At 46.4% G+C, this 25,666-nt stretch overlaps 1 protein-coding gene across 1 annotated transcript in view; it reads right to left on the bottom strand.

The window, feature by feature from the left end:
* USP10 (ubiquitin specific peptidase 10) overlaps positions 1-25,666 on the bottom strand; it is a 75,597-nt gene that overhangs the window by 42,638 nt on the left and 7,293 nt on the right. The window contains exons 2-4 of the mRNA XM_056525484.1: positions 13,850-13,918; positions 3,610-3,670; positions 2,345-3,352 (exon numbers count right to left, since the gene is read on the bottom strand). Coding sequence (XP_056381459.1) covers positions 2,345-3,352; positions 3,610-3,670; positions 13,850-13,918 — 1,138 coding nt within the window. The remainder of the gene's footprint in view (positions 1-2,344; positions 3,353-3,609; positions 3,671-13,849; positions 13,919-25,666) is intronic.

The following is a 25,666-nucleotide window of genomic DNA, read 5'->3' as shown; positions in this document are numbered from 1 at the left end:
GGGGCAAATTATGTGGCACAGGGAGTTCAAGGGGGGAATGAATGAAGTGGCATTGGAGGGATCAAGAGGGGGAATAAAATGGTAGCACCAAAAATGCATATTTTTTGTCACACCATATATCAGACAAAAAGAAAAAGAAAGTGCGATCAAGTCAATAGTTGTAAGGTAAAATTAAATCTATCATTACAAATTACAATTGGTCTCACAAAAAACAAGCCCTAATATGAGTCTGTAGATAGAAAAGTTATGCCTCTTAAACGATAATTATAAAAAAAAAAAAAAAAAAACACACACACAAAAACGAAAATTGGTCAACCCGAAATTGAACAGTCAGGAAGCCCTACTAACATTTCTTCATCAACAAAGTCTACAATATGACTTGCATTCAAACATTTTCAGTGATGAGATATATCTCGTAGGTATATAGACATTGAGGGAGATTTATAAAAACATGTGCAGAGAAAAAGTGGGGCAGTTACTGATAGCAACCACTCTCTTACACTACCCAGTTCTGCTACCGTTCGGTCTTTGGTCCATGCATGCATCCGGTCAGCTTATCGTCCATACATGGCTGCCTAAAGAGGAGCACGTAACAATACACGTCACTGCGCCCAAGCACAGTGCCATGTATCGTCACATGCTCCCTCTTTAGGCAGCCATGTATGGACGGATAAGCCGTCTGGGCTGCACACAGAGACCAAAGACTGAGCGAGAGCAGGACTGGGTAATAGAAGGGTGCATGCACACCACATATTTGCTATACAGTTCCCATATAAGGTTTCAAGTTAAAAAGCGTACGGAACCATAGAGAAAACTGTATGCATTGACTTAACGTTGTAAACCATCAAACGCATCATCCGGTTTAGTCCGTTTTGCGTCTTCTACGGTTTTGTCCGTTTTTTTACCCGTTCCCAAAACAGTAGAATACCACGTTATTTGGTCCGGGATTAAACCGTATACATTTTTATTTTTTTTTTAACATGGGAGTCAATGGGAACCATACAGAACCGTATGTGCATACCGTTCCATCCAGTTTGCACCATACGGTTTTTGACTTTGCACAGTTTTTTTCTTGGAATTTCAATCAAACAAGTGAAACTTTATTCAAAATGGAGTGAAAAGTTAAAAACGTATATGTTTTTCTTAAAAAACAGATGCAACCGGACAGTTTTCGAACCGTTTTTTTATCCGTATACGGGTTGAAATTTGTACACGTGTTTTGATAGTTTAGTCCGGTTTTGAGGAATCCGTTTTTCATCAATAACCTGATACGGAAACTGTATTGCAAAAACGTGGTGTGCGTGCACCCTAAGAGAATGGGGCTGCTGAGAAGGAACATAAGATGGGTAAGTAATAAGTTCATAATCACTGCAGTGTTATACTGAAAAATGTTATAAAGGTGGCCAACCGCTTAAAAATTCAAAGGCTTTGTGCGACACCTTGTGGCCAAAGATATTAGATGAATACAGCAGTCAAAAATAAAAACATACCAAGGTAATACGATAGTCTTCTCTGCTCAGTAAATCATGTATTTACTGTGACAGTGTGGTATCTACAATGTAACATGCCTTGGATATTATCTTTATGACACCTTAAAAGGGTATCCTCAATTTAACTATAACTGGGGACCTGCATAAGAGGACTTCTACAGACTATGCTGCCGCTCCATACAATTCTAAGGGAGAACCAGACACAATATTTTAGCATAAAAAGAAACCTATGCTAAAGTGAAAAAAAAAAAAAAAAAAAAAAAATTCCCACTAGTCCTATTTTACTGCAGCTTCAGGGACATATAAATTATTGTACAATTTTAAGCAACTTGCGATTTAAGACTTTAATTTAATGGAGAACTTTATAGAGGTGACTGTTACTGGAGGAATCATTAACAAAGTAACAGTGTTACATGCTGGCAGAGGGGTCAGAATTGTGTACCATGGCCTCACGTCACCTCTGCCGCACAGCTTTGATCCTCAGTGGTTGCACAGTGAGCTGGTTTATTATTGGGGCTATTATAAAACGCTAGGGAGAGCGCAAAGGAAATTAACATTCTGAAATTGGCCAGGATACTAGCTAAGCTTGGATTTCTCAAGGACAGGATCAAATGTAAGCGGGTCAGCAACTGGAATTCAGAATTATTGGGCTAAGGATACATAAATCCATCATTTACCCTAAACTGCTCCCATCTAATAATCTAGCTGAAAAGTGGGCACTGCAATGGGTTGAGAAACATTCATCTCTACTGTTAGTAACATTCACCGAGAAAGATACAATGTGTACAAAAAACACCATCAGCGAAGTAAAGGTTCCATAACCACTGCAGACTCTGTGGCTGAACCCAATATACCTGCAATCTTTATGGCTACAGGGTCCTCTGACACAGGAACAGGACCTTCCTTAACTTCAACCTGTTTCTCGGGGGCCAAAGGGGCGGCAGAAGGAAGGGCAGGCTTAGTTTCAACAAAAGCCACCAGTGGGGTCGGTGAGGGCTTGGAATTGTGAAAGAGACTAGCCCAAGACTTAGCAGGTGGATTCCCAGGGGCCAGTGAGGAAACCTGGTGGTTCACAGCCTGAGACAAGGATGTATCCTCTGGCTTTACTTGCTCGGCCTCAGGATGTAAATCCAGCCCATTTGAGGCCGTTGCATCATCTGTGGCTTCAAGTGTCTGTCCATTGGTTACTCCAAGATTTTCAGTAGTATCAGAGACAGCCGACGGCTGCTCCTCAGCTGTCCTTATTGGGCTTTCCCGCCCAGACTCTGAGGCCATGCAAAGTGCTTGTGAAGTTGTAACACTGCATTCCTCAGGCTGACCAGCAGTCCTGGTATTGTCTAGTGCATTAGGTACAGAAGTGCTGTCATTAATGACAGTGTCATTCCTGAAGTCCACAGAGGGCTCTGGGCTGTAACAAGTCCTAGGAGAGGCTGAAGATGCCCGAACATCTTCCGCAAGCTCAGGCTCATCTGTGCTTACACCGTGAAGTCCTGCAGAGGTGGCATGCCCATTCACAAGGGTCTCTGCAGGGTCACTGCCATCGGCAACACCTTCTAAGTAACTGTAATACCCCGGAGGCCTTTTTTTCTTCTTTTTCCGCTCTCTCTGCGCGGAAGTACCATCACTGTCTGCATTGCCACTGCTGTCTGGAACACTTTCATGGTATTGACCATCAGTGTCACTGCAGTTGTTTGAATGGATGAAGTCGTCGGGAGATTTCTGAGTTGGGCTGCAGGAGAGGATGAACTCCGGAGCCTGGGGATTTAGGGTGCTGGAAATACTGTAATCCGAGTTACTGAGTTGAGAGGCATCTGGATCAATCACTTCACTGACCCCAAACTCAATTCTCTGATACTCGTCACCTTAAAAAGGAAAAACAAATAAAAATAAGGCAACAGTACAATATAGAGGGAAAATGTCAACAGAACTGCTACATCTAGGCTCTCAGACTCCCTTTCCAAGCATTCATTTTTTTATAGATCTATATTTAAGGAAAGTTTACTTTATATATCCTTTGATTACTTTTTAGCAAATCTTAGCACAGAAATTACAACACATGAGTTTGCAATGGTGCTAAATCTCTGGGTCAGACCTTTCCCATGACAGAAGAGACACTTACCATCCTGAAGATCACTTGAAGATTGGAGTCCAAATGAAACTGTTTCATTAAAAGGAGGCAACTGCAAAAAGAACAATGGTTTTCAGCTTTTCATTTCATATTAAAATCCAAAGACTTAAAGGAGTGCTCCAGGCAAAACCTTTTGTGACCACTGAATGTACTTTATATAGTTACACAAAGTTCCCTTTAAACCACCTGTGGCACTTCCTGCACTGTGGCCAGCACCACCATTTTATGACGTGATGTCACCAAAAAACATTACAGCAGGGGGCTTGGCTTAGCTCAGCCTCTGAACAGCCTGCACCATGTATTCACAGCCTAGCTCTTGCAATGCTTTGGGGCAAAGAGCTTTGGCAAGAAAGGCTGGCGCCAAACATGACATCACAGCCCCTCTTTCAGGGGAATCTGTAGCACACAGTGTGGAGGGTCATAGGAATGGCTGAATAAATATACACACTTGTTTGGGAGGAGATTATGCAAGAAGGGCGGGACTGCACTACAGATCTGCAGAGTGTGGGATGATGGGAACTGTAGACATTAGTATCACACGTCATGCTGCAATTGACGGAAGTCAACAGCTGGGGGGCTGCTGGACTCCAGTTTTTAGATGAAACAGCTTTCATATTAATTGTAATTGTGTAAAAGTAATCTCATTCTTGTGAAGGGTTTCATTTTTATAGTTTTGCTCAGATAAATAAATAACATTTCTTGTCAGACTGGAGTGGAAAGTGGAAGTAATGTCTTCCTGCTGTCCACACTGGTACACCTCCTCACTAAAGGATATATGGGTACGTCCTGCAAAGGGGGGGGGGGGGGGGGTCGGAATCAGAGCTGGATTTTAACATTATCCTGCTCCGTACCGTGCAGCCCCCAGCTAGAAAAGACAGCCAGGGGTCGCAGTCAATTGCCACTGCTAGGTTAACAACCATTTAACCTTTTAGAACCTGCAATCAAAGTTGTTTGCGGGAGCTAAAGTTGGTTACTGTGTGTGCGGGTTGATTGGTGCTTGGTGGCGGGCTGATCGGGACCACCGCAGGGTAATCGCAGGGTTCCGATCAGCTTACATGTGCCGTCTGATCTCAGCTCTGCTGCTACAGCCTGCTTTGAGTGGATAGAGTAGCAGAGCACAGATAACACTCAAATGCTGTGCAATAGGCACAGTATTGAACAGTGTTTGCAATCCAATGTTTTCAGGTTATAGTCCCCTATCATACGTCATAAATGTAAATCCCCCAATAAAAGTTGACTTCATCCAATTTTAAATAACTAAAAAATAAAGGTGAACATACCTGATATCGCTGCATATGAAAATGTCTGAAGTAGCGAAATATGACATTCGTAAGTCCTAAAATTTTTACTTCAGTGATCTTAAAGGCCGATGTTTAGAAGAAATTGTATGTTTAAAGTTATAGACATATCAATGGGTCTGATGAAGCTGACCCCCGGTATAAGCTGTAACCTCAAACCGGACATGTTCCTGATAATTGGATAAGGCCAGTGTTGTTCCTATCCAATAATTGAGGAGATATATATATATTTATATTTATTAGGGATGTCCCGATACCACTTTTTTTAAAGACAGAGTACCGATACTTTAATTCTAGCACTCGCTGATACCAAGTACGAGTACTTTTATTTTAAAGGGAATCTAACACCAAGGTGACCCGGTTTCTGGCGCTGCTTACCTGCTGATATGTGGTTTCCTTGTTGTGTAAAATGGAGGCGGCTGCTGTAGTATGAGCCAAGATTTCTCTCTTCTCCATTGGGCAGAACAGGGAATTTGCATTGGTGGCGAGCAGCAGTAGAAACCAGGTCACCTGCTGTAAGATTGCCTTCAATAGTAGGTAGTATAGATAAATGCAGACATTAGTAGCAGCCCCCCTGTACACCGCAGCCCCCCCCCCCCCCCGTAGACAGTGCCCCCTTGTAAACAGCAGCCCCCCCTTGTAGACAGTGCCCCCTTGTAAACAGCAGCAGACCCCCCCCTTGTAGACAGTGCCCCCTTGTAAACACCAGCCGCCCCTTGTAGACAGTGCCCCCTTGTAAACAGCAGCAGACCCCCCCCCCTTGTAGACAGTGCCCCCTTGTAAACACCAGCCGCCCCTTGTAGACAGTGCCCCTTGTAAACAGCAGCCCCCCCCCCCTTGTAAACAGCAGCAGCCCCCTCCTTGTAGACAGTGCCCCCTTGTAGACAGCAGCAGCCCCCCCTTGTAGACAGTGCCCCTTGTAAACAGCAGCCCCTCCTTGTACAGTGCCCGTTGTAAACAGCAGCCTGCCCCTTGTAAACAGCAGCCCCCCTCTTGTAGCAGTGCCCCCTTGTAAAAAGCAGCAGCCCCCCTCCCCCTTGTAGACAGTGCCCCCTTGTAAAAAGCATCAGCAGCCCCCCCCTTGTAGACAGTGCCCCTTGTAAACAGCAGAAGCCCCCCCCCTTGTAGACAGTGCCCCCTTGTAGACAGTGCCCCCTTGTAGACAGCAGCAGCCCCCCTTGTAGACAGCAGCAGCCCCCCTTGTAGACAGCAGCAGCCCCCCTTGTAGACAGCAGCAGCCCCCCTTGTAGACAGCAGCAGCCCCCCTTGTAGACAGCAGCAGCCCCCCTTGTAGACAGCAGCAGCCCCCCTTGTAGACAGCAGCAGCCCCCCTTGTAGACAGCAGCAGCCCCCCTTGTAGACAGCAGCAGCCCCCCTTGTAGACAGCAGCAGCCCCCCTTGTAGACAGCAGCAGCCCCCCTTGTAGACAGCAGCAGCCCCCTTATAGACAGCAGCAGCCCCCCTTGTAGACAGCAGCAGCCCCCCTTGTAGACAGCAGCAGCCCCCCTTGTAGACAGCAGCAGCCCCCCTTGTAGACAGCAGCAGCCCCCCTTGTAGACAGCAGCAGCCCCCCTTGTAGACAGCAGCAGCCCCCCTTGTAGACAGTGCCCCCTTGTAAACAGCAGTAGCCCCCCTTGTAGACAGTGCCCCCTTGTAAACAGCAGCAGCCCCCCTTGTAGACAGTGCCCCCTTGTAAACTGCAGCAGCCCCCCCCCCCCTTGTAGACAGTGCCCCCTTGTAAACAGCAGCAGCCCCCCCTTGTAGACAGTGCCTCCTTGTAAACAGCAGCAGCCCCCCCCCTTGTACAGTGCCCCCTTGTAAACAGCAGCAGCTCCCCCCCTTGTACAGTGCCCCCTTGTAAACAGCAGCAGCCCCCCCTTGTAAACAGCAGCAGCCCCCCCTTGTAGACAGTGCCCCCTTGTAAACAGCAGCAGCCCCCCCCTTGTAGACAGTGCCCCCTTGTAAACAGCAGCAGCAGCCCCCCCTTGTAGACAGTGTCCCTTTGTAAACAGCAGCAGCCCCCCCCCCCTGTAGACAGTGCCCCCTTGTAAACAGCAGCAGCAGCCCCCCCTTGTAAACAGCAGGAGCCCCCCCCCCCTTGTGACAGTGCCCCCTTGTAAACAGCAGCAGCCCCCCCCTGTAGACCGTGCCTCCTTGTAAACAGCAGCAGCCCCCTCCTTGTAGACAGTGCCCCCTTGTAGACAGCAGCAGCCCCCCCTTGTAGACAGTGCCCCCTTGTAAACAGCAGCCCCTCCTTGTACAGTGCCCGTTGTAAACAGCAGCCTGCCCCTTGTAAACAGCAGCCCCCCTCTTGTAGCAGTGCCCCCTTGTAAAAAGCAGCAGCCCCCCTCCCCCCTTGTAGACAGTGCCCCCTTGTAAAAAGCATCAGCAGCCCCCCCCCTTGTAGACAGTGCCCCCTTGTAAACAGCAGAAGCCCCCCCCTTGTAGACAGTGCCCCCTTGTAGACAGTGCCCCCTTGTAGACAGCAGCAGCCCCCCTTGTAGACAGCAGCAGCCCCCCTTGTAGACAGCAGCAGCCCCCCTTGTAGACAGCAGCAGCCCCCCTTGTAGACAGCAGCAGCCCCCCTTGTGGACAGCAGCAGCCCCCCTTGTGGACAGCAGCAGCCCCCCTTGTGGACAGCAGCAGCCCCCCTTGTAGACAGCAGCAGCCCCCCTTGTAGACAGCAGCAGCCCCCCTTGTAGACAGCAGCAGCCCCCCTTGTAGACAGCAGCAGCCCCCCTTGTAGACAGCAGCAGCCCCCCTTGTAGACAGCAGCAGCCCCCCTTGTAGACAGCAGCAGCCCCCCTTGTAGACAGCAGCAGCCCCCCTTGTAGACAGCAGCAGCCCCCCTTGTAGACAGCAGCAGCCCCCCTTGTAGACAGTGCCCCCTTGTAAACAGCAGCAGCCCCCCTTGTAGACAGTGCCCCCTTGTAAACAGCAGCAGCCCCCCCTTGTAGACAGTGCCCCCTTGTAGACAGCAGCAGCCCCCCTTGTAGACAGCAGCAGCCCCCCCCTTGTAGACAGTGCCCCCTTGTAGACAGTGCCCCCTTGTAAACAGCAGCAGCCCCCCCCTTGTAGACAGTGCCTCCTTGTAAACAGCAGCAGCCCCCCCCCCTTGTACAGTGCCCCCTTGTAAACAGCAGCAGCCCCCCCCCTTGTACAGTGCCCCCTTGTAAACAGCAGCAGCTCCCCCCCTTGTACAGTGCCCCCTTGTAAACAGCAGCAGCCCCCCCTTGTAGACAGTGCCCCCTTGTAAACAGCAGCAGCCCCCCCCCTTGTAGACAGTGCCCCCTTGTAAACAGCAGCAGCCCCCCCCATTGTAGACAGTGCCCCCTTGTAAACAGCAGCAGCCGACCCCCTTGTAAACAGCAGCAGCAGCCCCCCTTGTAGACAGTGCCCCCTTGTAAACAGCAGCAGCCCCCCTTGTAGACAGTGCCCCCTTGTAAACAGCAGCCCTCCCCTTGTAGACAGTGCCCCCTTGTAAACTGCAGCAGCCCCCCCTTGTAGACAGTGCCCCTTGTAAACTGCAGCAGCCCCCCCCTTGTAGACAGTGCCCCTTGTAAACAGCAGCAGCCCCCTTGTAGACAGTGCCTCCTTGTAAACAGACGCAGCCCCCCCCCTTGTACAGTGCCCCCTTGTAAAGAGCAGAAGCCCCCCCTTGTAGACAGTGCCCCCTTGTAAAAAGGCTTTTAGACAGTGCCCCCTTGTAAATAGCATCAGCCCCCCCTTGTAGACAGTGTCCCTTTGTAAACAGCAGCAGCCCCCCCCCCCCGTAGACAGTGCCCCCTTGTAAACAGCAGCAGCAGCCCCCCCTTGTAAACAGCAGGAGCCCCCCCCCCTTGTGACAGTGCCCCCTTGTAAACAGCAGCAGCCCCCCCCTGTAGACAGTGCCTCCTTGTAAACAGCAGCAGCCCCCCCCCTTGTACAGTACCCCCTTGTAAACAGCAGAAGCCCCCTTGTAGACAGTGCCCCCTTGTAAAAAGCCTTTTAGACAGTGCCCCCTTGTAAATAGCAGCAGCCCCCCCTTGTAGACAGTGTCCCTTTGTAAACAGCAGCCCCCCCCCCTTGTAAACAGTGCCCCCTTGTAGACAGCAGCAGCCCCCCCCTTGTAGACAGTGTCCCTTTGTAAACAGCAGCCCCCCCCCTTGTAAACAGTGCCCCCTTGTAGACAGCAGCAGCCCCCCCCCTTGTAGACAGTGTCCCTTTGTAAACAGCAGTGCCCCCACGGTAGTTGCTCACCTGCAGTTGCCGCCCAGCATCCCTGTTCTGCCGTCCGTATCATAGCCTCCTATGGAGGAGCATGTGACATATACGTCACTCCTCCCTCCGTAGCGCTACGCTGGGCGCAGGGGAGGAGGTGGAGTGACGTGATTGTCACATGTTCCTCCATAGGACGCCATGATGCGGACGGCAGAACGGGGCAGCAGCCGCCGCGCAGCAGGTATCGGCCTTGGTATCGGGGACATAATACGAGTCCCCGATACCATGAAAATGCCGGGTATCGGCCCGATACCGGTACTAGTATCAGGAAATCTCATAAATATATATATATATATATATATATATATATATATATATATATATATATATATATATATATACATACATACACACACACACACACACAGTTTAAAAAAATAAAGGGAACATTAAAATTACACATACGTGCCCGTATGACGTCCGTACAATGCATGGGTATGCAGATTGCCAACTCCTGACAGTCTGGGTTCCTCTAGGTGCAATGTGGCATTGGTGGATGGAGGGAGACATGATGTCCCAGATGTGCTCAATCGGATTCAGGTTTGGGGAACGGGAGCACCAGTCCATAGCATCAATGCCTTCGTTTTGCAGGAACTGCTGACAAACTCCAGCCACATGAGATCTAGCATTGTCTTGCATTAGAAGGAACCCAGGGCCAACCGCACCAGCATATGGTCTCACAAGGGGTCTAAGGATCTCATCTCGGTACCTAATGGCAGTCAGGCTTCCTCTGGCAAGCACATGGAGGGCTGGGTGGCACCCCAAAGAAATGCCACCGTTCTCCACGGTGTCTTCAGACTGTCACGTCTGTCACATGTGCTCAGTGTGAACCTGCTTTCATCTGTGAAGAGCACAGGGTGCCAGTGGCGAATTTGCCAATCTTGGTGTTCTCTGGCAAATGCCAAACGTCCTACACGGTGTTGGGCTGTAAGCACAACCCCCACCTGTGGATGTCTGGCCCTCATACCCCCCTCATGGAGTCTGTTTCTGACAGTTTGAGTGGACACAGGCACATTTGTGGCCTGCTGGAGGTCATTTTGCAGGGCTCTGGCAGTGCTCCTCCCGCTCCTCCTTGCACAAAGGTGGAGGTAGCGGTCCTGCTGCTGGGTTGTTGCCCTCCTACAGCCTCCTCCACGTCTCCTGATGTACTGGCCTGTCTAATGGTAGCGCCTCCATGCTCTGGACACTACGCTGACACACAGCAAACCTTCTTGCCACAGCTTGCATTGATGTGCCATCCTGGATGAGCTGCACTACCTGAGCCACTTGTGTGGGTTGTAGACTCCATCTCATGCTACCACTAGAGTGAAAGCACTGCCAGCATTCAAAAGTGACCAGAACATCAGCCAGGAAGCATAGGAACTGAGAAGTGGTCTGTGGTCACCACCTGCAGAACCACTCCTTTATTGGGGGCGTCTTGCAAATTGCATATTTTATATATATATACACACACATAAATATATATATATATATATATATATATATATATATATATATATATATATATATTAGGGATGTAAGAAAAAAATCGATTCTCGCGATAATCGCGATTTTTTCATTTGCCGATACAGAATCGATTCAAAATATTTTTGAATCGATTCTTTTAGGGATGTGGAATTTTTATCTGCGGACGCCTGGAACAGCATGTCCTGGGCATCAGGAGATAAAAGTTCCACATTTGTGGAGCCGGGCCGGCCGGATCTGACACGGCGTCGCTCTGGGTGTATGGAGCGGGCTCCGACTCGTGCCCACTCTGTACTATGCGACCCCCGGCTACTGAAATAGCCGCGGCTGGCTATTAAAGGAGTATCCGGTGCGCACTTTTCTCATTTTATCCTATCCAGGCTGCAAAATAAAATAAAACGCACTTTATCTTACCTGCCAACGAGCCCCCGGAGCTCCGGTACAGGTGTTCGGTCCCCGGGCTGTATTCTTCTTACTTCCTGTTAGTCCGGCACGTCACATGGAGCTTCAGCCTATCACTGGCCGCAGCGATGTCCCGCCTCTGCTGGTGATAGGCTGAAGCTCCATGTGACGTGCCGGACTAACAGGAAGTAAGAAGAATACAGCCCGGGGACCGAACACCTGTACCGGAGCTCCGGGGGCTCGTTGGCAGGTAAGATAAAGTGCGTTTTATTTTATTTTGCAGCCCGGACGGGATAACATGAGAAAAGTGAGCACCGGAGTACTAGATCGCCGCTGTCAAAGCTGACAGCGGCGTCTATTGGGATCTATGAATGCTCCCAGGTGGGCGATGTATCGGGATATATCGCGATGTATCGTCACCTAGACTGTATCGCGATATATCGGGATATATCGAATCGCCACACTGGTATCGCGATTCGAATCGAATCGCCAAATTCTTGGCGATTCACACCCCTAATATATATATATATATATATATATATATATATATATATATATATATATATATATATATATATATATATATACACATACATATATACATACATATACACATACACGCCCCCTTCCAGGAAACCGCACCATTCACCAGGTCCAGTTGAGTTGCAGACTTTTTATTGCATCAGAGCATACTCAAATGTGACATTTCGGCAAACAAGCCTTTTTCATGCTTGAAAAAGGCTTGTTGGCCGAAACGTCGCATTTGTGTATGCTCTGATGCAATAAAAAGTCTGCAACTAAACTGGACCTGGTGAATGGTGCGGTTTCCTGGAAGGAGAGTATGGATTGAACCCGGTATTTGGCATAGGGGTGGATTATTTGCACCTCACTGGTGATCATCCTGTGCTGGTTCCTCTACATTGGTATACACACACACACACGTATCATATAAACGTATGTATATATTTTTATATAGCATACAAATGATATATATACTTTTATTTATACTGTGTAGCAACGTTTAAAAAAAAAAAAAAAAAAAAAAAAAAGGGGGTGCCTTTAGCTGTTTAAAAACCTTAACACGTCAACTCCACGCATGGACTGTGCATCAAATCTGCATACGTGTGAATGTACCCTAAAGACAGCTTGTGGGGAAGGGAACAAGTAGGAGGGCAGAAAGGCGTATCAGAGCCACGTACAGGTGATAAAAAGGTCACAGTAGAATAAAAGATGCAAGGTTAATGTCCTATATTGATCTGAGTTTTTTTTTCTATTCCATTCGTTGGATAACCCCATTAATGGTGAGCTCCCTCTATAGTCCGCACATGATGTGCAATGTATTTTAAAAAAATGTCAGTTATTTTATTTATACTTTAAGGGTACGGTCACAAGTAGCATAATTTGCTGCGTATTTGATGCTGCAGATTTTGCTACCCATTGACTTCAATGAGTAGGAAAATTTGCAGATCCAAGTATGCAGCATCAAATACGCTACGTGTGACCCAACTCTAAAGGAGAACTGTAATGCAATATAACTTATACCCTATCCGAAGGACCCCCCCAGCGATCTCCTGTATGGGGCCGTGGCAGTATGCTGGAAGGGGGCATTCTGTCCTTGCTTGACGTTGTGGTTGACACCCCCCTCCATGTACTCCATAGAGATACATGGAGAGGTCGCGCCTGCTGCGGGTTCCTGCTAGGGGCGACAAGGCTCTTTCAGTATCACACGCAGATTTGATGGACAGGATATTATGCACAGGATTTTCTGCTGCATTTCTAATCAGCAATTACAAATCCTGCACATAAAATCTGTGCAGGATCCTGTATGTGTGAATGTACCTAAAGGGGTACTCTGGAGGAAAACAATTTCTTTCAAATCAACTGGTGCCAAAAAGCTAAACAGATCTGTAAATGACTTCTATTTAAAATTATTAATCCTTCCAGTACTTAGCTGCTGTATACTACAGAGGAAGTTGTGTATTTTTCTGTCTGAACACAGTGCTCTCTGCTGGCACCTCTGTCCAGAGTAGAAGCAAATCCCCATAGCAAAGCTCTCCAGCTCCGGAAAGTTCCTGACACAGACAGAGGTTTCAGCAGAGAGCACTGTGGACAGACAGAAAGGAAATTCAAAAAGAGAACAAATTCCTGTGGATCATACAGCAGCCAATAAGTACTGGAAGAATTAAGATTTTGAAATAGAAGTTATTTACAAATCTAACTTTTTGGAAACCCTTTAAGTCCCCATAGGGGACTATTATAAGCAACCATTGGATTGCTGATAATAGCATAGCATTGATCAGTATTACTATAATCTGAGCTCTACTATTATGGAAATGACCAAACTATTAACCCATCAACAAACTAGTAAATTTTCGTTTTTGCAATTTGATCTTTTTCCTAGTCACATTTTAAAAAGGGTTACTCCGCTAAACAGTGTCAGGAACATTGAGTTCCGAACGCTGTGTGGGCTTCCGTGTTCACGCCCTTCCCCTCGTGATGTCGTGCCCTATCATGTGACGTCACGTCCCGCCCCCTCAATGAAAGCTTATGGGAAGGGGGCGCAACTGCCGTCACGCTCCCTTCCCATAGACTTTCATTGAGGGGGCGGGACGTGACGTCACGAGGGGGTGGGCATGAACACGGAAGCCCGCACACTGCGTTCAGGAACTCAATGTTCCAGATGCTGGGGAGCGGATTAACCCTTTAAGCCCCTTAATTCTTATTTTATTATCTAAAGATGTCTGAACACTCAGACCCTGACAAAGTTTAGAAATATTTACCAGGATAAAGATGTCATTTGGTCTTACCTCTACCGTGCAGCGAGCACTGACGAAGAACTGCCGGAATTCATCATCACTGAACTCCCCAAATATGTACTGAAATACAATGAAAACAAAACAGGAGTGAGACTATAAGAATGGAATAAACATCCAGCATGCACCGCAGCGTTATCCCCCCGTAAATAGTAATGACTCTTAGAGACCATTTCGTGCGGAGCAGGTGCCAACTTAAAGGGGTACTCCAGTGGAAAACTTTTAATCAACTGGTGCCAGAAAGTTAAGCAGATTTGTAAATTACTTCAATTGAAAAATCTTAATCCTTCCAGTACTACTTAGCAGGTGTATGCTCCACAGGAAGTTCTTTTCTTTTTCTTTCTTTCCTCAGTGCTTTCTGCTGACACCTCTCTCCATGTTAGAAACTGTCCAGAGCAGGAGAGGTTTGCCATGGGGAATTGTTCCTGCTCTGGACAGTTCCTGACATGGACAGATGTGTCAGCAGAAAGCACTGAGGAAAGAAAGAAAAATTCAAAAATAAAAGAACTTCCTCTATATTATACAGCAGCCGATAAGTACTGGAAGGATTAAGATTTTTAAATACAACCCCTTAAGGACCGGGGGTTTTTCAGTTTTTGCACTTTCGTTTTTTGCTCCTTGCCTTTAAAAAATCATAACTCAAAAAAAAATCATATCGGCTTATCGGCAAGGTAATTGCCGATACCGATAATGCCCAAATCGTGATTATCAGCCGATAATCGGTCGATCCCTAATTCAAACTTTTAATAGGGGAGGGGTTAAATGATCTTTATTCACTTTTTTTTTTTGCAGTGTTATAGCTCCCATAGGGACCTATAACACTGCACACACTGGTCTTTTACATTGATCACTGGTTTCTCATAAGAAACCAGTGATCAATGATTCTGCCGCTTGACTGCTCATGACTGGATCTCAGGCACTGAGCAGTCATTCGGCGATCGGACAGCGAGGAGGCAGGTAGGGGCCCTCCTGCTGTCCTGTAAGCTGTTCGGGATGCCGCGATTAGCTGCGGCTATCCCGAACAGCCCGACTGAGCTAGCCGGCCACTTTCGGTTTCACTTTTAGCCGCGCGGCGCCGCGATCGGCACTGCGTGCTATTAGAGGTGGATCCCGGCTTCACTATGACGCCGGGCCCTCCTGCTGTCCTGTAAGCTGTTCGGGATGCTGCGATTTCGCCGCGGCTATCCCCAACAGCCCACTGAGGTAACCGGCACTTTTTACTTTCACTTTTAGCCGCGTGGCTCAGCTTTGAGCGCACGGCTAAAGAGTTAATCGCGCGCGGCACCGCGATCAGTGCCGCACGCTATTAGCCGCGGGTCCCAGCTTCACTATGACACCAGGCCAGCCGTGATATGATGCGGGGTCACCGTGGGACCCCACGTTATATCACGGGAGCGGGACCAAGGACGTACTCATACGTCCTTGGTCCTTAAGAGGTTAAAGGGGTACTCCGGTGGAATTTTCGCCGTATAAGACGCACTTTTTGTTCCCCAAAACTAGGGGGAAAAAGTCGGTGCGTTTTATACGGCGAATACACCTCTATCGCAGCGGTCCCTGCGGCCATCAACGGCCGGGATCCGCGGCTAATACAGGACATCACCGATCGCGGTGATGCCCTGTATTAACCCTTCAGACACGGCAATCAAAGCTGACCACTGCGTCTGAAGGGAAAGTGACACTAACCCGGCTGTTCAGTCGGGCTGTTCGGGACCGCTGTGATCCTGAACAGCCCGACTGAATAGCCGGGTTAGTGCTTACAGGACACCGGGAGGGACCTTACCTACCTCCTCGGTGTCTTCTCCATTCAGGGATCCCCTGTATGGCCGGCGCTCTCCTTCCTCGTCATCACGTCGTTGCTTACGTGCGTCGGCGTGCATAACGACGTGATGGCGGCGACGGAGAGCGAGGATACCCGGCCGGCAGCAGAGACGTTCCGGAGTGACGGGGACACGGCGACAGCGATGGAGCGACATCCAGGGCAGCGGTGACTGGTCCGGAGCGGCGGGGACACGCGAGTATTACCTCCTACGCAGTGGTCTTCAATCTGCGGACCTCCAGATGTTGCAAAACTACAACTCCCAGCATGCCCGGACAGCCGTTGGCTGGGAGTTGTAGTTTTGCAACATCTGGAGGTCCACAGGTTGAAGACCACTATTGGGTTCAAAATCTATTTTATTTTTTATTTTGCACCTATAAATTGGGTGCGTCTTATATGCCGGTGCGTCCTATAGGGCGAAAAATACAGTACTTCTATTTAAAAATCTTAATCCTTTCAGTACTTAGCAGCTGTGTGTTAGAGGAAATTCTTTTATATTTTAATTTTTTTTTGTCTTGTCCACACTGCTCTCTGCTGACAGACACCTCTCTCCTGTCCAGAGCATAGGTTTGCTATGGGGATTTTCTCCTGCTCTTGACAGTTCCTGACACGGGCATCAGGTGTCAGCAGAGAGCACTGTGGACAAGACAAAAAAGAAATGCCAAAAGAAAAGAATCTCCTCTGTAGTATATAGCAGCTAATTAATACTGGAAGGGTTTAAGATTTTTTAATAGAAGTAAATGACAAACCTGTCCCTTATATGTGTAAGGACTCCTTTATGTGAAGACACTGCTGAGATACACAGGTCATCACACAGCTTTAAGAAATAACACAGTTTAATGTAAGTTTTTTTTTTGTTTTTTTTGTTTTTTTTAAAGCTATACAACTTTCTCATCTGTTTCAAGTCCTATGCATTTTTTAGGATTCTTTGCTTGCTCTCATAGAACAGAAACAGTCCTCACACAGCTGACCGTTTGTTACAATGCACCAGTGTAGGCATCCTGGTGAGATACCATGGGAGAGATTTATGAAAAACTTGTCCAAAGGGAAGGTTGCTTATAGCAACCAATCAGATCGCTTCTTTCATTTTTCAGAGGCCTTTTCAAAAAAGAAAAGCGATCTGATTGGTTGCTATGGGCAACTCAAACTTTTCCTTTGGACAGGTTTTGATAAATCTCCCTGTGTTTTTCAAAATATGTTTGCTGTCACCGTGTTGATTACAGACTAAGGCTCAGAGTACTGAGATACGTGCTTCCGACATGTTTGCAGAGGGTTCTCTACACTGATACACCGACAAATACCCTAGCGGTGCTAGGTCATCACTGATTTTCAGGATCTCTGTATAAACTATTAATTACAATTTGCTAAATGCAAATAAATCTTGAAAATGAAAAAGAAGAGAAACCATGGGGGCTGTATAAACACACATGGCCTTCAATTCCGGACAAATTTTCTCTCCAAAAGCCCAATGGCGCTCCTTCTCTTCTGAGCATTGTAGTTCGCCTGCAGAGCACTTTACATCCACATATGGGGTATTTCCATACAAATTTTGGTGGCTTTTTTCCCCAATTTTCCCTTTTAGGGAATTTAGGGTAAGACTAGCATTTTTAGTGAAAAAATTTTACTTAATTTTCCCATCTAACTTTAACGAAAATTCGTCAAACACCTGTGGGGTGTTAAGGCTCACTATAACACCCCCCCCCTTGTTATGTTCCGTGAGGTGTGTAGAGTCACACGTGGGTATTAATCTTTTTGCGTTTACGTCCGAACCGCTGTAAAATCAGCCACCCCTGTGCAAATCACCAATTTAGGCCTCAAATGTATATAGTGCGCTCTCACTCCTGAGCCTTGTGCTGGTGTGGACTCACTTTTCCTTTTCATATGGGGTAAAAGTAGAAAAATCCCCCCAAAATTTGTAAAGCAATTGCTCCCGAGTACAGAAATACCCCATAAGTGCTCTTAAACTTTTCCTTGAAATACGACAGGGCCCTGAAGTGAGAGAGCGCCATGGAGGCCTAAAAGGGATTTGCATAGGGGTGGACTCTGATGCAAGCATTACAATTGGCTCCACTATCAAAAATATTCTATGCCAGTGATTCACAAACAGGGTGCCTGCAGCTGTTTCTAAACTCCCAGCATGCATGGGCAGTCTATGGCTGTCCGGAAAACTGCTGTACGATACGCGTTTCATTTCTATTTGGGGGAGGGGGGGGGGGGGGGGGGGAGTGTAAGGGGGTGTATATGTAGTATTTTTCCCTTTATTTTGTGGTAGTGTAGTGTTTTTAGGGTACATTCACATGGGGGGGCAAGCCTCCAGCTGTTGCCAAACTACAAATCCCAGCATGCACTGACCGTGCACGCTAGGAGTTGTACTTTCGCAACAGATGGAGGCACTCTGGCTGGTTCTGCAGTGATCAGCGGCGATCCTGCTGCAGGAGCAAGAAGCTGTCTGGGCATACTGGGAGTTGTAGTTTTGAAACATCTGGAGGGCTACAGTTTAGAGACCACAGTATAGTGGTCTCCAAGCTGTCGCCCTGCAGATGTTGCTAGGCAACTACTCACCTCATGTAACAGGATCGCTGCGGAAGCTGGAGGATCTGCTATTGGTCGTTTGCTTCTGACCGACCAATAGCAGGGATAGGAGGGGTGGAACCCCTGCCACCTCAGTCCTATCCCTTCACGGGGATAGAGTTGTCTTGGATGTATGGGTACACCCTGCATCATGAAGATGTTGAAGGGGTTATCCAGGATTTGAAAAACATGGCTGCTTTCTTTCAGAAGCAGCACCACTTGTCCTTAGGGCTGTGTTTCCCAACCAGGGTGCCTCCAGCTGTTGCAAAACTACAATTCCCAGCATGCTTGGACAGCCGTTGGCTGTCCGAGCATGCTGGGATTTGTAGTTTTGCAACAGCTGGAGGCACCCTGGTTGGGAAATGCTCTCTTACGTTGTGTGTGGTATTCCAGCTCATTTTTTTCTCTCTTTCTTTTCAAGTGAATAGAGTTGTAATACCACACACACAACCTGAGGACAGCTTTAGCCAGTAGGTCTGTTGAGAGACAACCAGCCTTCTAATCCATAAAACATTTCCCAGGTCTGTATCCATTCATGTGTTTTGAGTGTTGTAAACTATAGATCAAAGTCTCTCCCCCCTTACACACACAGCTTTTTTGTGGAAGCAACTTTGTCCTGTACAATGTGACCTAATCCTGAGATGGTAACAAGCTGCAAACATCCAGAGAAAAGTGCAACCACAGCACGGGCGGCTCTTTGTTACATTAATGCTTTTTCAGCAATAGACATGTTCACGTACAAACGAGTGTAATCCGGAGGCCCATTGCCAGCAAATCCTATTACAACAGACAGACCTTTCTGGGATCTGTTACATGGAGCAAAGGTTCTAACCATGGTCTCAGCAGCGACAGCATGACAGGCGGACAGATCCCACACCCAATCTTCTGCACACAGCTGAACACAAAGCTTCACTACTCTTTGGGATTTTCTGTGTCCAGTCTAATGTGAAAAAAATAAATCAATGTATAATGAAAAGTTCTATCACTTGCTGGTTACTGCTGTCAGTGAACGGAAACATTCTCGTTTGTACCCAGAGGATAGAATTCTCTGCTTGTTACAATGCAGATTGCTTTTAATTTTAGTTGCACTACACATGTAGCCCCCTCTCCGTGTGCTGTACTATTGATCTCAATCCTGGTTATCCGCTATTGTGGGCATCAATGATCACAACTTTACCTCCAGTGCCCAGAAGCTTCAGAATCTCACACCAACAGCTAAACTGCACTGTTATAAGCTGGAATTGTAGAGTTACTAGCCCTTTAAAGGGGTATTCCAGGAAAAATTCTGAAGCACGTTTTTTTTTTTTATCAACTGGCTCCAGAAAGTTAAACAGTTAATTTGTAAATTACTTCTTTTAAAAAAAAAATCTTAATCCTTTTAATAATTATCAGCGGCTGAAGTTGAGTTGTTGTTTTCTGTCTGGCAACAGTGCTCTCTGCTGACATCTCTGCTTGTCTTGGGAAGTGCACAGAGTAGAAGAGGTTTGCTATGGATTTGCTTCTAAACTGGGCGGTTCCCGAGACATGTGTCATCAGAGAGCACTTAGACAGAAAAGAACAACTCAACTTCAGCAGCTCATAAGCTATAAATACGTTTTTTCCTGGATAACCCCTTTAAGGAGTCATATCAAGAGATTATGAGGACTGAGCATTACTGTAGACCAGTGTTTCCCAACCAGGATGCCTCCAGCTGTTTCAAAACTACAACTCCCAGCATGCCCGGACAGCCAACAGCTGTCCGGGCATGCTGGGAGTCGTAGTTTTGCAACAGCTGGAGGCACCCTGATTGGGAAACATTGCTGTAGACTATATGAACCATCACATTATCAGCCAGTCAGAGATAACTGCACTGGCTTCCCCTGTTATCTGCCCAGTTTTGCGTGGAGATGGTGGAGGAGCGATTACAATAATGGAGAAAGAAAATCTATACTAGATCCATTCTACAACCTGGCCTGGGCATGAATGAGGGAGGTAAAGGGTGAAATGTTTGCTTGGGTTATTGCCAACAGGGAGGCAGAATCTTTGGTAGTCGAGCTGGCACACAGGTAGTGCACATAGCGATTGTAGGTGTGTTCCAACATGAAGAGCCCTCATGAATATCTGTACATGTAGCAGGGTGACTGCAGGGAGAACTAAACCTAAAAGTCCGGCCTAAGGACCAGGACCGTCCCCCCCTTAACCACCCCCTCCCCTCAGTGCAGGCCATCCAGTACACGCAATTATCATGCAGTGTAAATGGACAAACATGACCAAAAAAAAGAACCATTAATTCTTGTAGAGGGCGCTCTGTGACCACTTGTCACACTAACCGGATCCTACAGATCCTTGATAAAAGGAATCTTACCATGTAATCAACTTTCCCTAACACTATATATGGGGTCACATACACTGCTTGCCTATCCTAGAGGTCCCCCCAGTCATAACCAGATCCCAGCTGAATTTTATCCTAAAATGTATGACAACCCAAAAAAAATAATTTTGTGGCAAAAGTGAAAGCAAAACTGCAATTTTGCTAATTTTGGAGGGTTTAGTTTTTACACAGTGCACTTTACAGTAAAACTGTTTATTCTGTGTGCAAATATGATTAGAACCATAGCCATGTTTACTGCTTTACTCTTATTGTACTACTTAAGATACTTACTACTAAAGAAAAAAAAAATTCATTTGTACGTTTAAAATTGACCTATTCTGACCTCTTTTCCATATACTTTTTCAGGGCTAATTTTTTGGATCGTGATCTATAGTTTTGCATTCATGTGACCTGCTTATGATCACTTTATTAGAATTTTTTTTCTTTATATTTACGCCGTTCACCGTACATTAGATTTTATTAGTTCTGACATTTACATATGCAGCAATACCAAATATTTTTTTTATTTTTTAACACCTTTGTAAAATGGGTTAAAGGAGGATTTTACCATAATGTTTATTGGGGGAATTTTAGATTTTTTCTTTTCTCACTAATTTTACTTTTTATGCCCCCATAGGGGACTATCTATAGCAATCAGATGCATAGCACTGCTAGAAGGCAGACCAGGAGGAGGAGATTGTCAGAGTCACTGGGAAGCAGGTGAGAAGACCTGCGGTGGCCATTATGACTCCCAATTATGCCCTGTGTGAGTCCCCCCCCCCCCCCCCCAGCCCTGATAAATGCTGCACATGCCATGATCAGTATTAATAATGGTATATGAAGGGGTAACGGCAGGCATAAGCGCGATTGCTATTGTCCGCCTTTACTGCCAAGTCCATGGCTGCAGATGGGGGGGGGGTGTTTTGACTGTCTGCGTCAAATGCGCATGGCGCTCTCTCACTTCGGAGCCCTGTCGTATTTCAAGGTAACAGTTAACGGCCACATATGGGGTATTTCCATGCTCTGAGGCAATAGTGTTACAAATTTTTTTCTCCTTTTACCCCTCATGAAAAGGAAAAGTTGGGGTCTACACCAGTGTAAAAAAAAATATGTTTACACATAGGGTATGTTCACACTGAGGAATTGGAGAGGAATTTCCACTAGTAATTCTGCTCGCTTTTTCCTCTCCAATTCATTCAGCAGTGAAAATTCCCATAGAGTTGTGCAGAGTTTCTGCCCCTCAGTTCACACTGAGGAATTTCCTCAAGCAGAATTCTGACGAGGAAGTCTGTTCCGCTTGAAGAACGAACATGTTCTTTCAGGCGGAATCAGCGTCTTACTCCCATGGAGATCAATGTAAAAAAAAAAAAATTTCAGTCAGAATCATTTCCACGCGGAATTGGCGTGGAATTTCTGCATGAAAAAAAATAAAATAGGATAGTATATATATATTATACTCTTCTCCTCCTCCGCTTGAAGTTTTAATTTCCGCGTGTGGAATTCCGCGCAAAATCTGAGTTCTTGTGGAAAAGTAACAATATTTTGAGACAGAAAATTTCTGCTTGATTTCCGCCCCAATTCCTCAGTGTGGACATACCATAATATGCAAGAGTTTAAAGGGAAAAAAAAAGACCCCCAAAATTTGTAACGCAATTTCTCCTGAGTACGGAAATACCCCATATGTGGGCGTAACATGCTCTGCGGACGCACAACAAGGCTCAGGAGTGAGAGCGCACTATGTACATTTGAGCCCTAAATTGGTGATTTGCACAGGGATGGCCGATTTTACAGCGGTTCTGACAAACGCAAAAAGAGAAATAAATACCCACGTGTGACCCCATTTTGGAAACTACACCCCTCATGGAACATAAAGGGGTATAGTGAGCCTTAACAACCCACAGGTGTTTGACGAATTTTCGTTAAAGTTGAATGGGAACATGAAAAAAAAAAATTTTTTTTTTTTTTTTTACTAAAATGGTGGTGTTACCCAAAGGGAAAATAGGGGGGTAAAAAGCCCCCTAAAATTTGCAACCCCATTTCTTCTGAGTAAGAACATACCCCAAGGATGTAAAGTGCACTATGGACGAACTACAATGTTCATAAGAGAAGGAGCGTCATTGGGCTTTTGGAGAGAAAATTTGTCAGGAATTGAAGGCCACATGTGCTTACAAAGCCCCCATAGTGCCAGAACAATGGACCCCCCCCCCCCCACGTGACCCCATTTTGGAACCTACACCCCTCACGGAATGTGATATGGGGTGCAGTGAGCATTTACCCCCACAGGTGTCTGATTTTTGGAACAGTGGCCCGTGAAAATGAAAAATTTTATTTTCCATTTGCACAGCCCACTGTTCCACACCAGTGGAATGTAAATGCTCACTGTACCCCTTATTAAATTCTGTGAAGGGTGTAGTTTCCAAAATGGGGTCACATGTACGGTGGGGGGGTTTGGGTCCACTGTTATGGCACCACGGGGGGGGGGGGGGGGGGCTTTATAAATGCTCATGGCCCCCAACTTCCATTCCAAACAAATTCTCTCCCCAAAAGCTCAATGGCGCTCCTCTTCTGAGCATTGTAGAGCGTCAGCAGAGCACTTGATGTCCACACATGGGGTATTACCATACTCAGAAGAAGTGGGGTTACAAATTTTGGGGGGCATTTTCTCCTATTACCCATTGTAAAAATGTGACGAATGGGGGGGGGGGGGGGGGGGGGAATTGCATTTTAGTGAAAAAAATTCCATTTACACATCCGACTGACGAAAAGATGATCATGTATATTTTATCATAAATAATGTGTCTCTTAGAACTTATAAGTCATATGTTGGAAATCTCCCTCAACTGGCTTCAGAAAGTTAAACCGATTTGTAAATTACTTCTATTAAAAAATATTAAAGGGGTATTCCGGGCAAAAACATTTTATCCTTTATCCCCTAGATGTCTGATCGCGGGGGGCCTGCTGCTGAGACCCCCCACGCTCTCCCTGAAGCACCCACCGCCACGCCCCCAGTCCCGGAAACCCGAAGGTTTCCAAAACTGAAGATTCAGCACCCGCATAAAATGGAGGGTTTCAGTAGCGCCCCCCCCCCCACGAGGGTTTTGCACGGAATACCCCTTTAATCCTTTCAGCATTTGTGAACAGCTGAAGTTAAGTCGTTCTTTCATGTCTACGCGCTCTCTGATGACACCTGTCTCGGGAGCTGTCCAGAGTACAAGCAAATCCCCATAGCAAACCTCTTCTACTCTGTGCAGTTCCCGAGACAAGCAGAGATGTCAACAGAGAGCACTGTTGCCAGACAGAAAAGAGCAACTCAACCTCAGCAGCCGATAATCATTGGAAGGATTAAGATTTTTTTAATAAAAGTAATTCACAAATCTGTAACTTTCTGGAGCCAGTTGATATATATATATATATATATAAAAATAATAATAAAGTTTTTTTTTCCTGGAATACCCCTTTAACTCATCCAGGAAAACAGAGACCATAACTAGATATTAAGATCAGAAGCCTGGAGTACGGGAATTGATTATTCATACCCTGCAAGAAGGTGCGACTCACCACCTCAGTGTAAAGTGAAAAAAACTGTTGCAGAGCAGTATTGCAGGGGTTAATGCAAATTTAATATCAACAATTATTACAGAAGAGCTATTAATCCAGCCCCCCCACCACACACAGTATTCTGCATGAATCACTGTGACTTGCAGTTCTAGTGAATAGTAATGATGAATGAGTAGAGCAGGCGTGTAAACAAAAATACGTCAATACATCAAAATGTATCAATGGAGATAAACGATTATACACCAGATTCATCCAACCTTTACTGATCAGCATTACCTTAATTTCATCTAAAAAGAAAAGTAGTGTGACAAAGGATTACAATTGCACAGAACAGTCCAGTATGTCACTCACCCGAAAAAAAAAACAAATGCTGACTTGTGTTGCCCCATAATATCACAGGTCAATGTAGTGTATTGTCCCATCATGTAACCCCAGAGACAGGGTCATGCTCTGCAGTAGTTACTCTAACTTTATAAGGCTGTGCTGCAGTTCTTGACCATGTTACATGTCAATAGGCATTTGTACTTACTAGTGGGGACATTTATCAAAACCTGTGCAGAGGAAAAGTTGACCAGTTGCTCATAGCAGCCAGATTACTTTGTTTAAAATTTTTTTTTTTTTAAAAAGGCACCTGAAAAAAAAAATTGCGATCTGATTAGTTGCTATGGGCAACTTATGTGCACAGGTTTTGATAAATCTCTTTGTGACATCAGGCCCCGCCCCCTCAGTGCAAGTCTATGGGAGGGGGCGTTACGCCCCCTCTCAGACTTGCACTGAGGAGGCGGGGCCTGATGGCACACGGGGGCGGAGTCGTGATGTTACGATCTTCCTTCCCCATGGTCGGGAGCCAGAACCTCCAGCGCTTCCGGAAGCAGGTACGGTGGGTGCTGCATGCTATATTGCGGGGGTCCCCAGCGGATGGGCCCCCGCGATCAGACATCTTATCCCCTATCCTTTGGATAGGGGATAAGATGTCTAGGGGTGGAGTACCCCTTTAAGGAATAAAAGGAGGTAAATCCATAACAGACATGACAGGTGAAAGGTTTAGATAATCCCCATCATGTCTGGCCACTGCCCCTAAACTATGCAAAAATGCCCTATTTAATTAGGTTGCCACTTACTCTGTAGTGTGACCCAGGCCGAAGCCTAATAAGCGGCTGCACCAGCACTGAATCCACTCCGGGTAACATTGTACAGCAGTCTGAGTAAGGGACTGCTCAGATCACATTTGGCAATTCTCTTAATACGTTTGATTTATTGTCTTTCTGAAATGAATGCATTAATGGATCAACAGGATTTTATAATAGCTTCTGTCAGAGTTAAAAGTCTGTCCCTCTCTTCCTTAACCCCTTAAGGACTTAGACCATTTTCACCGGGTACTCTGGTGGAAAAACATTTATTTTATTTTTTTATATGAACCGGTGCCAGAAAGTTAAACAGATTTGTAAATTACTTCTATTAAAAAATATTAATCCTTTTAGTACTTTTTAGCAGCTGTATGCTACAGAGGAAAATC

The sequence above is a fragment of the Hyla sarda genome, chromosome 6, assembly GCF_029499605.1.
Source record: "Hyla sarda isolate aHylSar1 chromosome 6, aHylSar1.hap1, whole genome shotgun sequence".
Taxonomy (NCBI): Eukaryota; Metazoa; Chordata; class Amphibia; order Anura; family Hylidae; genus Hyla; species Hyla sarda.
This window is presented reverse-complemented; position numbering and strand designations above follow the sequence as displayed.